The sequence below is a fragment of the Salvelinus fontinalis genome, chromosome 15 (genome assembly GCF_029448725.1).
Source record: "Salvelinus fontinalis isolate EN_2023a chromosome 15, ASM2944872v1, whole genome shotgun sequence".
Lineage (NCBI taxonomy): Eukaryota > Metazoa > Chordata > Actinopteri > Salmoniformes > Salmonidae > Salvelinus > Salvelinus fontinalis.
The window spans coordinates 5,412,641-5,429,544 of record NC_074679.1 but is presented as its reverse complement, the minus strand read 5'-3'; the positions used below and the strand labels follow the sequence as shown (position 1 = coordinate 5,429,544).

Here is a 16,904-nt window from a genome sequence, read left to right as displayed (position 1 = left end):
CCTCCTTCTCCGGTCCTCTTCTCCTTCTCCGGTCCTCTTCTCCTTCTCTGGTCCTCTCCTCCTCCTCTGGTCCTCTCCTCCTACATTAACATAACAAGAAAACGGTGGTCTGGTTTGCTTAATGGCTGGGGGCAGTATTGAGTAGCTTGGATGAATAAGGTGCCCAGAGTAAACTGCCTGCTATTCAGTCTCAAAAGCTAAGATATGCATATTATTAGTATATTTGAATATTAAACACTCTGAAGTTTATAAAACTGTTTGAATGATGTCTGTGAGTATAACAGAACTCAAATGGCAGGCAAAAACCTGAGAAGAATTCACCCCGGAAGTGGGAAATCTGAGGTTTGTAGGTTTGCCAATACAATATACAGTGTCTTTGGGGTCAGATTGCACTTCCCAAGGCTTCCACTAGATGTCAACAGTCTTTAGAACCTTGTTTGATGCTTCTACTGTGGGGAATGAGGGAAGGAGAGCTCTTTGAATCAGGTGTCTGGCATGAGCTGATCACGCGCACTCCCGTGAGAGCGACCTGCGTTCCATCGCATTTCTACAGACAAAGGAATTCTCCGGTTGAAACATTATTGAGGATTTATGTTAAAAACATCCTAAAGATTGATTCTATACATCGTTTGACATGTTTATACGAACTGTAATGGAATTTTTTGACTTTGTCTGACCAATTTGGATTTTGTGACTAAACGCGTGAACAAAAAGGAGGTATTTGGACATAAATTATGGACGTTATCGAACAAAACAAACATTTATTGTTGAACTGGGATTCCTGGGAGTGCATTCTAATGAAGATCATCAAAGGTAAGTGAATATTTATAATACTATTTCTGACTTCTGTTGACTCCACAACATGGCGGATATCTTCATAGCTTGTTTGGTCTCAGGGCGCTGTACTCATATTATTGCATGGTGTGCTTTTTCCGTTAAGTTTTTCTGAAATCTGACACAGCGGTTGCATTAAGGAGAAGTATATCTTTAATATAATGAATTTGAAATGACTTTTACTTTTGATACTTAAGTATATTTAAAACCAAATACTTTTAGACTTTTACTCAAGTAGTATTTTACTGGGTGACTTTCACTTTCACTTGAGTAATTTTCTATTAAAGCGATCTTTACTTTAACTCAAGTATGAGAATGTAGTACTTTTCCCACCACTGGTTCTGTGCAAAATACATATTCCTCTCGAGGTGCGTTCAAGTTGCGAGAGCCATAGAGAGACAAACGTATTCTGACAAGCAGTCGATGCACAACAATACTAAATGCAATCGCGGTAAAAACCCTTTTGAAAGCAGTTGTGGCCTATTGTTAAAATAAAATAAGACTGGCATCCCAACTTTCCACTGCTGCCACGTTTACAGTATTTCTCTACTGTAATTGTCTAATTGTTTTACAAATGCATCTTTACAACCAGAGTTTCAAGCTTGGTTTAGGTGCAACCGGGCTTTTTAAGGGGCAACAGAGCCCAGGCAACAGGGCGCCTTACGGGGGGCGCCTTACGGGGGGCGACGGGGCGACTTAAATTTAAATTGTTATTAATAATAACAATCAGGATGTTGTGTCCAATGGGGTTAATGCAGATGGACAATGCTTCAGCCTATTCATTTAGCTGACAAGGTAAAAATCTGTCCTGCCCCTGAGCAAAGCAGTTAACCCACTGTTCCCCGGGCGCTGAAGACTTGGATGTCGATTATGGCAGCCCCCCGCACCTCTCTGATTCAGAGGGGTTGGGTTAAATGCGGAAGACACATTACAGTTGAATGCATTCAGTTGTACAACTGACTAGGTATCCCCGTTTCCCTTTACGTATAGCCACTATGCAGCATCAGTGGGACTACAGGTGATAATGCCTGATGCTCTGATAATATAGAGTGGGGGGTAGGGGCCACAATCTGAACTCATCAGGAAGGGCCGCAGTGGCTCGCGGGTCTGCATACCCACACATGCAGTCAAGTCGGCCCTAACCTTTTGTTGCGAGTACATTTTTTGTTGTTTTAGAGTGAATTTCCTGCAATTCTCCTCATTTTGCCGTGTGACGTAAGAGAAAATGTTTCTGTTTTTTGAAGCATGTTTGATGTAATTCTAAACATTTTCCCATTGGGCATAGAGGAGATTTTTGCAATTTTAGAACCAGAATGCAATGCAACCAATGATAAAGTGATTATGACAGACACTGGATGTCTCTCAGATGACTCACTATTCCCTACACAGTGCACTACTTTAGACCAGAGACATATGGGGCTCCCGAGTGGCGCAAGGGGCGTCATTACAGTCCCTGGTTCGAATCCAGGCTGTATCACATCCGGCCGTAGTGGTACCAGCGGGTACCACCTGGCTCTGTCCGACAGTACCGAGGATCAAAGCGTTAACCTTCATTAACTAAACCTTCTTTCATCATGTTGCCGTCGGAGAACTAAAGCCCTGTTCAAAGACCACGTCCTTCCTTGAAATAATCACTGACATGACTGAGGTATGGGGAAAGCTTTGGGAAGGGAGGAAGCGGTCGAACAAGGCATGTCCCAAAAATGGATCTTTATTCCACCAGAGAACCTTGGTTAAAAGTGATGCACTCTATCGGGTGCCATTTTGAGACTCACATAGTGCCTGAATGTGCGATCCTAATTAACGGAGAGAGCCTGGCCTGCCCTTTTTGTGTTTGATGGCTCTGGTTTGAAGTTTCCCCTATGTACAGATCTAGGATGAGTTTCCCCTCACCACAACCTAAACCACAACCATTAGTTGGAGAAATGCGAAACTGGTCTAAGATCAGTCGGTGTCTTATTAAAGGGTTTACTCAGTGTTGATGCATTAAGGATACTGGTATGGTTTGTTGTGATGGTTGGGAGTGTTGGGATCTGTCTCCCCCTACTGACTGAAGTGTGTAATGTCTCAATGCCACTTCAAGTCTTCTTCTCTCCTCCACAGTTGATAAGGTGAAGTTTGAACCTCCGCTGAGGAAGGAAACGGAGGCTCACACTGAAATGGTGAATGTATTTAATATTACAGAAAGCAATTTCATTGGTTATTTGTGATTTAAAAAAAACAAACATTTTACATCTCTTTCCCGTACTGTTTATCAGCTGTATTTCTCTCATACGTTGGTCGGGAAGTGATTTGTAAATTCCCTCAAATAAAAGGAGTGCGTCCAAAATGGCCCCCTATAGTGGAAGTTCCTTTGACTAGGGTATGGGGTGCCATTTCAGACACAGCCTGCATTGACTCTGTCCCGGTACCCCCTGTATATAGCCTCCACATTGACTCTGTACCGGTACCCCCTGTATATAGCCTCCACATTGACTCTGTACCGGTACCCCCTGTATATAGCCTCCACATTGACTCTGTACCGTAACACCCTGTATATAGCCTCCACATTGACTCTGTACCGGTACCCCCTGTATGTAGTCTCCACATTGACTCTGTACCGGTACCCCCTGTATATAGTCTCGTTATTGTTATTTTGCTGCTGCTCTTTAATTATTTCTTACTGTTTTTAATTTTTTTATTGTTGTACTTTTCTTAACTGCTTTGTTGGTGAAGGGCTTGTATGTAAGCATTTCACTAACGTCCGTTTTATGTACAAGAGCCTTTGTCAAAGGTAATTCACTACTATATAGGGTGCCATTTTCTACACTGCCCTGGTGTTATGGAACTAACTGTCTTGTTTGTTAGGATGTGACTAAACAGAGTGACTTCCCCTCCCCCTGGAGCCCATTCGCAGAGGGAGGCATCACGACCAGGTAAGAACCGTGGTAACCGTCGTCATGGGAACGCCTCCGTTATGGCTCCAGGCTTTTGTTTTTTTTTAGCTGGCTGGGCTGTCTCCTGTCTCGTCTTTTCTGGTCCAATGCGAGTCTGCCGTGGGACTACTGAATACCACCGTGGTTAAGCAGAACTGGAATGGCTTCCTCCGCACTTAAAAATATGTCAAATAAAGCTAGATAAACCAAAAAAGAGGTAATATGTATATATTTTTTAATGCGGACCCATTACATTTTTGGCTAGTTTTGGCTCTTTTTAAAGAGAGTGGGATGGTTCCTCTCTATTAGACCATAGGTACACAGGACAGCGCGAGAGCCCTGGCATTAGTAATCAATACCTTTAGTAATCAATACCTTTAGTAATCAATACCTTTAGTAATCAATACCTTTAGTAATCAATACCTTTAGTAATCAATACCTTTAGTAATCAATACCTTTTAGTAATCAATACCTTTAGTAATCAATACCTTTAGTAATCAATACCTTTTAGTAATCGATACCTTTTAGTAATCGATACCTTTAGTAATCAATTCCTCTGTAAACAATCTACACTGCTCAAGCTTTCTATTTTTCTGTTTTGTCTTTTTATAGGTGTTGAGTAGGTTTTGAACTTTTACTGAGTTTTGTTGTGTGAATCATTTTGTGAAACCTCCCTACTTCCCCTGGCTGTGAGACAAGCCCACACACTACAGGGATCCGTTCCACACACTACAGGGATCCGTTCCACACACTACAGGGATCCGTTCCACACACTACAGGGATCCGTTCCACACACTACAGGGATCCGTTCCACACACTACAGGGATCCGTTCCATGGAGGGTCAAGGGGCTGCATGTCTTTACTTCTCCCTTGTACTTGATTGATCAGGGCCTGTATCCAAACAGCTTCTTACAGTAATAGTGCTCATCTAGGACCAGTTTTCCCCTTTAGATCACAATGAATGAGATTATATGGACAGCGTGGGACCTGATCCTAGATCATAATGAATGAGATTATATGGACAGCGTGGGACCTGAGCCTAGATCATAATGAATGAGATTATATGGACAGCGTGGGACCTGAGCCTAGATCATAATGAATGAGATTATATGGACAGCGTGGGACCTGATCCTAGATCATAATGAATGAGATTATATGGACAGCGTGGGACCTGATCGTAGATCATAATGAGTGAGATTATATGGACAGCGTGGGACCTGATCCTAGATCATAATGAATGAGATTATATGGACAGCGTGGGACCTGATCCTAGATCATAATGAGTGAGATTATATGGACAGCGTGGGACCTGATCCTAGATCATAATGAATGAGATTATATGGACAGCGTGGGACCTGATCCTAGATCAGCACTCTTACACTGAAAGGCTTTATGAATACAGGCCCAGGTCACTGATTAGTCCCACTCACCTTGTTATCTAGATCTTAATTGTACCCAAATTGAAAAGAAATGACCAAAATACACACTAGATACCTTCATGGAATGAATTTGACACCCCTGGACTAACCTGTTTTCAAATCACCTCAGTTTGTGTGGAGCTAGCTTCCCTGTTCTCTTCTCAAAGCATGACCGTTGACCCTACACGCCCACCTGTCCCCGTGTAGTCTGGCGTGTTGATCGGTGTTGTACCTCGTTGTGTACGAGCAACGTCCTTGTTCGTCCATGTGCTTTGACTGTCCTTTTGTTTCTTCTTCTTTCCTTTCTTTCTGTTGCTCTCTTCTTCGCCTGTCCTTCCAAAGGAGCCTTCTGAAAAGCGTTGAGGACGAGTTGTTCCAACGGTAACACTAACAACACCCTGTGTATGTTTTCCCCGATGGCACCCTATTCCCTATTTAGTGCACTACTTTTGACCAGAGCCAGTATGAACCCAATAGGCCCCGGTCAAAAGTAGTGCACTATATAGGGAATAGGGTGCTTAATGGGGAGGCTACTTGAGTGTCCTGTGGTAGGATGCCATTGACCCACTCCACTCCATTATCTGTTGTGATGGCAGCCTGGCCGATGGTGTTAAAGGCAGCTGCTGTGCTGTGGCCTGGCTGTGTGCCACCCTGCTCCGTTGATACCCATCCTGATGCCCTGCCGTGCTCTAAACGTAGCTGTAGAACCAACCAGTCTGTTGTGGACCTGTAAACCCAATCGTTTCAATTCAACAATGTTTTTGGGTAACTTTTTCCACCAACCTAAATATGCTGCACCCGCCCGCGAGTTCTGAAACATTGTCTTGTCTGTCTACTCAACAGAATGTTAAACTAGTTACAGTAGTAGCCTACACACTGAGAACCAATATGTAAACTAGTAACAGTGGTAGCCTACACACTGAGAACCAATATGTAAACTAGTTACAGTAGTAGCCTACACACTGAGAACCAACAGGATGTAAACTAGTTACAGTAGTAGCCTACACACTGAGAACCAATATGTAAACTAGTTACAGTGGTAGCCTACACAGTTAGAACCAATATGTAAACTAGTTACAGTAGTAGCCTACACACTGAGAACCAACAGGATGTAAACTAGTTACAGTAGTAGGCTACACACTGAGAACCAATATGTAAACTAGTTACAGTGGTAGCCTACACACTGAGAACCAACAGGATGTAAACTAGTTACAGTAGTAGCCTACACACTGAGAACCAATATGTAAACTAGTTACAGTGGTAGCCTACACACTGAGAACCAACAGGATGTAAACTAGTTACAGTAGTAGGCTACACACTGAGAACCAATATGTAAACTAGTTACAGTGGTAGCCTACACACTGAGAACCAACAGGATGTAAACTAGTTACAGTAGTAGCCTACACACTGAGAACCAACAGGATGTAAACTAGTTACAGTAGTAGCCTACACACTGAGAACCAATATGTAAACTAGTTACAGTAGTAGCCTACACACTGAGAACCAATATGTAAACTAGTTACAGTGGTAGCCTACACACTGAGAACCAACAGGATGTAAACTAGTTACAGTGGTAGCCTACACACTGAGAACCAATATGTAAACTAGTTACAGTGGTAGCCTACACAGTTAGAACCAATATGTAAACTAGTTACAGTGGTAGCCTACACACTGAGAACCAATATGTAAACTAGTTACAGTGGTAGCCTACACAGTTAGAACCAATATGTAAACTAGTTACAGTGGTAGCCTACACACTGAGAACCAATATGTAAACTAGTTACAGTGGTAGCCTACACACTGAGAACCAACAGGATGTAAACAAGTTACAGTAGTAGCCTACACACTGAGAACCAATATGTAAACTAGTTACAGTAGTAGCCTACACACTGAGAACCAATATGTAAACTAGTTACAGTAGTAGCCTACACAGTTAGAACCAACAGGATGTAAACTAGTTACAGTAGTAGCCTACACACTTAGAACCAATATGTAAACTAGTTACAGTAGTAGCCTACACACTGAGAACCAATATGTAAACTAGTTACAGTAGTAGCCTACACACTGAGAACCAATATGTAAACTAGTTACAGTAGTAGCCTACACACTGAGAACCAATATGTAAACTAGTTACAGTAGTAGCCTACACACTGAGAACCAATATGTAAACTAGTTACAGTAGTAGCCTACACACTGAGAACCAATATGTAAACTAGTTACAGTAGTAGCCTACACACTTAGAACCAATATGTAAACTAGTTACAGTAGTAGCCTACACACTTAGAACCAATATGTAAACTAGTTACAGTAGTAGCCTACACACTTAGAACCAATATGTAAACTAGTTAGTGGTAGCCTACACACTGAGAACCAATATGTAAACTAGTTACAGTAGTAGCCTACACACTGAGAACCAATATGTAAACTAGTTACAGTAGTAGCCTACACACTTAGAACCAATATGTAAACTAGTTAGTGGTAGCCTACACACTGAGAACCAATATGTAAACTAGTTACAGTAGTAGCCTACACACTTAGAACCAATATGTAAACTAGTTACAGTAGTAGCCTACACACTGAGAACCAATATGTAAACTAGTTAGTGGTAGCCTACACACTGAGAACCAATATGTAAACTAGTTACAGTAGTAGCCTACACACTTAGAACCAATATGTAAACTAGTTACAGTAGTAGCCTACACACTGAGAACAATATGTAAACTAGTTAGTGGTAGCCTACACACAAGATCAACTGTCTGTTCATCTGTTAAATTCTACTGTGTTATAAACCGCGCGACCTTTCAGAGTCACAAAATACTTGAACTAGTAGCCGATCTAATAGACCCAGTTTAAATGATGCACATGGTAAATTGTAGTAGGTTAACGCTTCTTTGGAAATATGAATCCAACATGGCCAGAAAAGATTAGGAATTTATTATGTTTCTAAAATTAAATATTGTTTACTTGAGACATTCGCATAAAGCAAAACTACTTGAAGTAGTTGATCTATTTACTACTGTAAAGTGGGTCCAATTAAATGAGAGGTGGCACGTTCTATGCCTGTAGGCTACTTCACCAGTATGAAACCATCACTATCCGAAAAGATGAAGAATTTATTCTGCAATGATCATGGAAATGAAATGAGAAATAGATGCCTATATCTAACTAGTTTAGAATGCAAAGATAAAATAAAAAAAATAAAAAAACACTAACAGCAAATGGAAAAGAGACCTTGGCCTCAGCGTCAATCCCTGTCAAAATAAAGGTGAAAATATCTATAAAAAATTTGTGCATCTAGTTATTACCTGTTTGTTTTTATGAATTAGCTTGTCATATACCTAATTGCATAAAATAAGTCTACTTCCTGCTGCAAAGCAATACTTCAACCACTACAAAATACTAGTCTACTTCCTGCTGCAATGCAATACTTCAACCACTACAAAATACTAGTCTACTTCCTGCTGCAATGCAATACTTCAACCACTACAAACTGTGCGTACGCATGGTCTAAAGTTTGCGGAAAGCTAAGCACATTCTCACGTCAAGTTACATTTTTCCCTGTGTATGGTTAGCGTTCCTCCTCCCCTCTGACCTCCCTGTTCCTCACCTCTCTGACCTCCCTGTTCCTCCCCCTCTCTGACCTCCCTGTTCCTCCCCCTCTCTGACCTCCCTGTTCCTCCCCTCTCTGACCTCCCTGTTCCTCCCCCTCTCTGACCTCCCTGTTCCTCTCCCTGTTCCTCCCCCTCTCTGACCTCCCTGTTCCTCTCCCTGTTCCTCCCCCTCTCTGACCTCCCTGTTCCTCCCCTCTCTGACCTCCCTGTTCCTCCCCCTCTCTGACCTCCCTGTTCCTCCCCCTCTCTGTTCTCTCCTCCTCCCTCTGATCTGTCATTCTCTCTGTCTTGCCCCAGGGGACATATGGCCCATCTGGAGGACGCCTTTGAAGACGTGGAGCTGTAAGTGCTGCCAACATACACGAGTATGCGTACTCGCACACACACACACACACACACACACACACACACACATACACACACCCTGCCTGACTGTCTGGTCTTCTCCAATTCTAGGTCAACCCTCAAGCATGGAATCCCACCACCTCTACCTCCAAAGGTAAATCCTTATTCACTGCATATACTGGGGTTTCAATATATACTGGGGTTTCATACTGGGGTTTCAATATATACTGGGGTTTCAATATATACTGGGGTTTCAATATGTACTGGGGTTTCATACTGGGGTTTCAATATATACTGGGGTTTCAATATATACTGGGGTTTCAATATGTACTGGGGTTTCAATATGTACTGGGGTTTCAATATGTACTGGGGTTTCAATATGTACTGGGGTTTCAATATGTACTGGGGTTTCATTATGTACTGGGGTTTCAATATATACTGGGGTTTCATTATATACTGGGGTTTCAATATGCACTGGGGTTTCTACATATACTGGGGTTTCAATATATACTGGGGTTTCATTATATACTGGGGTTTCATTATATACTGGGGTTTCAATATGCACTGGGGTTTCTACATATACTGGGGTTTCTACATATACTGGTGTTTCAATATGTACTGGGGTTTCATTATGTACTGGGGTTTCAATATATACTGGGGTTTCATTATATACTGGGGTTTCAATATGCACTGGGGTTTCTACATATACTGGGGTTTCAATATATACTGGGGTTTCAATATATACTGGGGTTTCAATATATACTGGGGTTTCATTATATACTGGGGTTTCATTATATACTGGGGTTTCAATATGCACTGGGGTTTCTACATATACTGGGGTTTCTACATATACTGGGGTTTCTACATATACTGGGGTTTCAATATGTACTGGGGTTTCTACATATACTGGGGTTTTCAATATGTACTGGGGTTTCAATATATACTGGGGTTTCAATATGTACTGCGGTTTCTACATATACTGGGGTTTTCAATATATACTGGGGTTTCAATATATACTGGGGTTTCTACATATACTGGGGTTTCTACATATACTGGGGTTTTCAATATATACTGGGGTTTCAATATGTACTGGGGTTTCTACATATACTGGGGTTTTCAATATGTACTGGGGTTTCAATATATACTGGGGTTTCAATATGCACTGGGGTTTCAATATGTACTGGGGTTTCTACATATACTGGGGTTTTCAATATGTACTGGGGTTTCAATATATACTGGGGTTTCAATATATACTGGGGTTTCTACATATACTGGGGTTTCTACATATACTGGGGTTTTCAATATGTACTGGGGTTTCAATATATACTGGGGTTTCTACATATACTGGGGTTTCTACATATACTGGGGTTTCTACATATACTGGGGTTTCTACATATACTGGGGTTTCTACATATACTGGGGTTTCAATATGCACTGGGGTTTCATTATATACTGGGGTTTCAATATATACTGGGGTTTCAATATGCACTGGGGTTTCAATATGTACTGGGGTTTCAATATATACTGGGGTTTCATTATGCACTGGGGTTTCATTATGCACTGGGGTTTCAATATATACTGGGGTTTCATTATGCACTGGGGTTTCATTATGCACTGGGGTTTCATTATGCACTGGGGTTTCATTATGCACTGGGGTTTCATTATATACTGGGGTTTCAATATATACTGGGGTTTCAATATATACTGGGGTTTCAATATATACTGGGGTTTCATTATGCACTGGGGTTTCATTATGCACTGGGGTTTCAATATATACTGGGGTTTCATTATGCACTGGGGTTTCATATTGGGGTTTCATCACATACTACTTCCTCTATTCTCCCTCTCCTGTCTTCCTCTCTCTCCACTTCTCACCTCCCCAGCCTCATCTGAACAGTTTGTCAGATGAGCTAGGTCTGAGTGATGAGAGGTGTCTGACAGTGAGGAGGTTTCCGGGCTCAGAGAGCAGCCCAGGCCTGGTCCCCCGGAGACTGAGCACCCCAGAGCAGGGCAACAAGGTATGTGTTTGTTTGATGGCTTTTTCTATTACACTGGTTGACAATACAGTGCATTTGGAAAGTATTCAGGCCCCTTTATTTTTTTCCATATTTTGCTACGTTAGACTTATTCTAAAATTGATTTGTTTTTTTCCCCTCATCAATCTACACACACTACCCCGTAATGACAAAGCAAAAAAAAAGAAATAAAGATTTTTTTGCAAATGTATTAAAAAAAACACATTTACATAAGTATTCCGACCCTTTACTCAGTACTTTGTCGAAGCACCTTTGTGAGTGATTAATAGCCTCGAATCTTATTGGGTATGACGCTACAAGCTTGGCACACCTGTATTTGGGGAGTTTATCCCTTAATCTTCTCTCCAGAGCCTATCAAGCTCTGTCAGGTTGGATGGGGGGCATCGCCGTACAGCTACTTTCCGAATCTCTCTGTACTCTTCTCCGATCATCTTTCCCTCAATCCTGTCTCCCAGTCTCTGACGCTGAAAAACATCCCCACAGCATGATGCTACCACCACCATGCCTCACCGTAGGGATGGTGCCAGGTTTCCTCCGGACGTGATGCTTGGCAGTCAGGCCAAATAGTTAAGTCTTGGTTTCATCAGACCAGAGAATCTTTAGGTGCCTTTTAGCAAACTCCAAGCTGGCTGTCATGTGTCTTTTTTAGTGAGGAGTGGCTTCTGTCTGGCCACTCTACCATAATGGCCTGATTGGTGGTTTCCAGCGGAGATGGGACAACCTTCCAGAAGGACAACCTTCTCCTCAGAAGAACTCTGGAGCTCTGTCAGAGTGACCGTCGGGTTCTTGGTCACCTCCCTGACCAAGGCCCTTCTCCCACGATTGCTCAGTTTGTCGGGCGGCCAGCTCTAGGAAGAGTCTTGGTGGTTCCAAACTTCTTCCATTTCAGAATGATGAAGGCCACTGTGTTCTTGAGAACCTTCAATGCTGTAGAAATGTTTTGGTACCTTTCTCCAGATCTGTGCGCCGGCACAATCCTGTCTCGGAGCTCTACAGACAATACCTTCGACCTCATGGCTTAGTTTTTGCTCTGATATGCACGGTCAACTGTGGGACCTTTAAATAGACAGGTGTGTGCCTTTCCAAATCATGTCCAATCAATTGAATTTACCACAGGTGGACTCCAATCAAGTTGTAGAAACATCTCAAGGATGATCAATGGAAACAGGATGCACCTGAACTCAGTTTCGAGTCTCATAGCAAAGGGCCTGAATACTTATGTAAATAAGGTATTTCTGTTTTTTGTTTGTAATAGTTTTGGTAAAATTTGAATTTAAAAAATCCTTATTATCCTTATCCTTATTGTGTGTTGATTGAGGATTTTTTGGGGGTATTTAATCCATTTTAGAATAAGGCTGTAACGTAACAAAATGTGGAATAAGTCAAGGGGTCTGAATACTTTCCCGAATGCACTGTACATGATATTCTGTGTTTCAATGATGTTGTGTTGCCTACAATGCTACACAAATTTGAGTTAATTAAAGCTATTGTAATTGTTAGGTGGAGCACCCCTCTCCTGACTACCTGTCAGCCAGCGTTAGTAGTCCTGGTATACTGTCCACAGCCTCGGACCCTGGTGAGTTAAAACACACAGATCTTTACACCCGTACCCGTGTACAGGTTGAAAATGGCAGATTTTTGTTGTACTAATAGACGCGTGAATTGGAAACGCAGTGGCTGTACAGTGTGTGTGCTATAACGTGACTTCAGAGAGGTCTCCGCTTCACAGCGCTGTATGGGTTTTGACTGACGGGCGTTGTGGACTTCGTCGCCGCACTCCCACTAATTGGCCAACTTTTTTTTTTTTTTCTGAGTGAGGTGGAAATGCTATAAATTAAAGAGGACTCTCGATGTATTCTGAAAGATGAGACGTTGAGGATTATAATAAATACCGTTTTGACGTCATACAAGCACGCCAAATGTGCACTTCACATTCATCCATATCGTTAAACTTATGTCATATAATGTCAAAGTGTATTATCACTGCTTGATGTACACCTACAAGATGACACGGGGGCGGACCCTGGGTCATTCTGAATAGAAATGAGCCTGTTTTGTGATAGTGTGAAGAAATTCGTCAGGGAACAAAAGCATCCCAATGCTCTCGTGGTTCTATTCTACGCTCACCTAAATTTTTAAGATCTGTTTCTCTGAATTAGCCTTGTTGAAAGCCTAAAACTGTAAGATCGTATTTTTGTAACTTAGCAAATCATGTTGGCAATAGAATACGCTTTGAAATGATGCCCACCAGACCCAGATAGTGATTTATAATGGGCAGAGTTTGGAATGCATAAACAACAACAGTAACTGTTGGCAGGGATGCAGGGCTGTGTTCAAAACAACTACGAGTCTGCTTGCTCTAGTTGCTCAAAAGCGAAGCTAGGAGAGCTTAAAATAGCACCTTTTTTATAGATGACGTCATAAAAGTGTATTGAAATTACGATGGAACTGTGCACGCTTTTTGGAGAGGTGTGTGTGTGTGTGTGTGTGTGTGTGTGTGTGTGTGTGTGTGTGTGTGTGTGGCCACTTGGAGACGCCAGTTAGACCTCTCACTTGTCTTTAGTTTGTCTTATGTTGCACCTACCCCAAATTAACCATGAATAGTCTCATGTTACCCAATGTATCGAGAGTTGTTGTCAGATTTAATTATCAACAAATGCGGCAAAAAATACAGTAAAAATACTGTAAAATTACTGTAAATGTACAGTAAATTTACTGTACTGTAAAAGTTTAAATGCACATAAAATCAAGGGTGTCAGATTAGTAAAATAATTTTCCCATAATCTCCAAACTGTTTTCTTTTAATTGATACCTTGCATTTCATATTTCTTCTGTAAGAAAAGCATGTATATTTAGCCCTATCCAAATAGATAAATTCCCATGCGTTTAAGGGTTAAATTAAGGTTAGCATACTCTCTTCTCTTCCAAGCTATCAGTTATTCAAACAACGTATTCGTCAGTAATTCAAACATATCCAAAGGTAAGAAGTTGTGTCTAACTGTGCTTGTAGTGTACTGTAGATATATTCACTGGACAGTTTATTAGGTACACCCATCTAGTGTCCGGGTCGAACCCCGCTTTGCCTCCAGAACAGCCTGAATTCTTCCACAGGGATGTTGGTCCATGCTTAAGCCTAAACTGTGCCAGGACAACATTCCCCCACACAACATCCACCAGCCTGTACCGTTCCCAAGTACAGGTGTGCCAAGCTTGTAGCGTCATACCCAAGAACACTCGAGGCTGTAATCGCTGCCAAAGGTGCTTCAACAAAGTACTGAGTAAAGGTTCTGAATACTTATGTGATAGTGTGTTATTTTTTATACATTTTCAGAAAAATAGGTATTGTGTGTAGATTGAAAAATTAAAAACAATTTGGTCCATTTAAGAATATGGCTGTAACATAACAAAATGTGGGAAAATTCAAGGTCTGAATTCTTACCGAATGCGCATAAAGAGATATATATATATATAGATATATATAGATATATATATATATAGATATAGATATATATACAGATAGATATATATATATACAGATAGATAGACCTATATATACAGTGGGGAGAACAAGTATTTGATACACTGCCGATTTTGCAGGTTTTCCTACTTACAAAGCATGTAGAGGTCTGTAATTTTTATCATAGGTACACTTCAACTGTGAGAGACGGAATGTAAAACATAAATCCAGAAAATCACATTGTATGATTTTTAAGTAATTAATTTGCATTTTATTGCATGCCATAAGTATTTGATCACCTACCAACCATTAAGAATTCCGGCTCTCACAGACCTGTTAGTTTTTCTTTAAGAAGCCCTCCTGTTCTCCACTCATTACCTGTATTAACTGCACCTGTTTGAACTCATTACCTGTATAAAAGACACCTGTCCACACAATGCCCAGGCGTTGTAGGTAGGTCATACAGGCACGTGGAGGCCACACACACTACTGAGCCTCATTTTGACTTGTTTTAAGGACATTACATCAAAGTTGGATCAGCCTGTAGTGTGGTTTTCCACTTTAATTTTGAGTGACTCCAAATCCAGACCTCCATGGGTTGATACATTATGAATGGAAATCAAATTTTTGTGTGATTTTGTTGTCAGCACATTCAACTATGTAAAGAAAAAAGTATTTAATAAGAATATTTCATTAATTCAGATCTAGGATGTGTTATTTTACTGTTCTCTTTATTTTTTTGAGCAGTGTATATATATATATATGAGATATAGATATAGAGATGAGCGATATATATAGATAGATAGATAGATAGACCTATATCTATCTATCTATCTATCTATCTTGCCACTCACCCCCTGCCGAACCTCTGTGCTAAATTACTAGAATATCAAATGTACATGTAACTTGTCTCTGTCCCCAGAACATGAAGACTGTGATGGAGATGTGAACGGGGACAGTCCCAAGACTCCTCCCAGCCGACCACAGAGGAAGGAGAAGAAAGACTACCCTGTGAGGCTATTTATCTATGTGATTGTATTTGGTCTGTGACTATGTAGAGCAATCGAAATATGTCACAGTCATATAATCTCAGGTAACATATATAGTTATTTATTTATTTTAATACAAACAAAATAGGCAGTCTAGAAGATTTCATGTCAGATCTCACCATATCCCCCATCTTGAGTTTGAAGTGGTTTGAGTAGCATGGAAGTTATGAAGAAACCGCCCAAGTTCAGAACATACATTTGCCTTCGGAAAGTGTTCCGACCACTTGACTTTTTCCACATGCTGTTACGATACAGACATAATTCTAAAATAGATTTTTTTTAAATGTATCCTCATTATCAGCGATTACAGCCTCGAGTCTTCTTGGGTTTGACGCTTGGCACACCTGTATTTGGGGAGTTTCTCCCATTCTTCTCTGCAGATCCTCTCAAGCTCTGTCAGGTTGGATGGGGAGCATTGCTGCACAGCTATTTTCAGGTCTCTTCAGAGATGTTCGATCAGGTTGAAGTCCGGGCTCTGGCTGGGCCACTCAAGGACATAGAGACTTGTCCCGAACCCACTCTTACGTTGTCTTGGCTGTGTGCTTCGGGTCGTTGACCTGTTGGAAGGTGAACCTTCGCCCCAGTCTGAGAACCTGCTCCAGAGCGCTCAGGACTTCATCAAGGATCTCTCTGTACTTTGCTTTGTTCATCGTTCCCTTGATCCTGACTAGTCTCCCAGTCCCTGCCGCTGAAAAACATCCCCACAGCATGATGCTGCCACCACCATGCTTCACCGTAGGGATGGTGCCAGGTTTCCTCCAGACGTGACGCTTGACATTCAGGCCAAGGAGTTCAGGCCAGCTCTAGGAAGAGTCTTTGTGGTTCCAAACTTCTTCCATTTAAGAATGATGGAGACCACTGTGTTCTTGGGGACCTTCAATGCTGCAGACATGTGTTGGTACCCTTCCCCAGATATGTGCCTTGATACAATTCTGTCTTGGCATCTACAGACAATTCCTTTGACCTCATGTCAGCAGTAAATAACAATAGCGGGGCTATAAACAGGGGGTACCAGTACAGAGTCAATGTGTGGGGGCACCGATGTCGAGGTAATTGTGGTAATATGTACATGTAGGTAGGGTTATTAAAGTGACTATGCATAGATAATATATATAGGTTTCCATTTGGGACAGATATATAGGGAATAGGTTTCCATTTGGGTCAGAGCTTGACTGGGTTTCCCCCCCCACAGTGCTGAGGTTAACGACAGTAGTTGGCTTTATAAAGCATTAAACACA

At 41.5% G+C, this 16,904-nt stretch overlaps 1 protein-coding gene across 5 annotated transcripts in view; it reads left to right on the top strand.

The window, feature by feature from the left end:
- Nucleotides 1-16,904, top strand: part of map4k5 (mitogen-activated protein kinase kinase kinase kinase 5) — a 99,965-nt gene that overhangs the window by 42,176 nt on the left and 40,885 nt on the right. For 2 of the 5 annotated variants that reach the window (XM_055862516.1, XM_055862520.1), the window contains 9 exons: nt 2,938-2,996; nt 3,682-3,749; nt 5,511-5,549; nt 9,077-9,121; nt 9,236-9,278; nt 11,008-11,142; nt 12,661-12,736; nt 14,090-14,140; nt 15,540-15,628. In XM_055862516.1, the coding sequence (XP_055718491.1) occupies nt 2,938-2,996; nt 3,682-3,749; nt 5,511-5,549; nt 9,077-9,121; nt 9,236-9,278; nt 11,008-11,142; nt 12,661-12,736; nt 14,090-14,140; nt 15,540-15,628 (605 nt within the window). The remainder of the gene's footprint in view (nt 1-2,937; nt 2,997-3,681; nt 3,750-5,510; nt 5,550-9,076; nt 9,122-9,235; nt 9,279-11,007; nt 11,143-12,660; nt 12,737-14,089; nt 14,141-15,539; nt 15,629-16,904) is intronic. The other 3 variants (XM_055862517.1, XM_055862518.1, XM_055862519.1) reach the window with 3 other exon arrangements.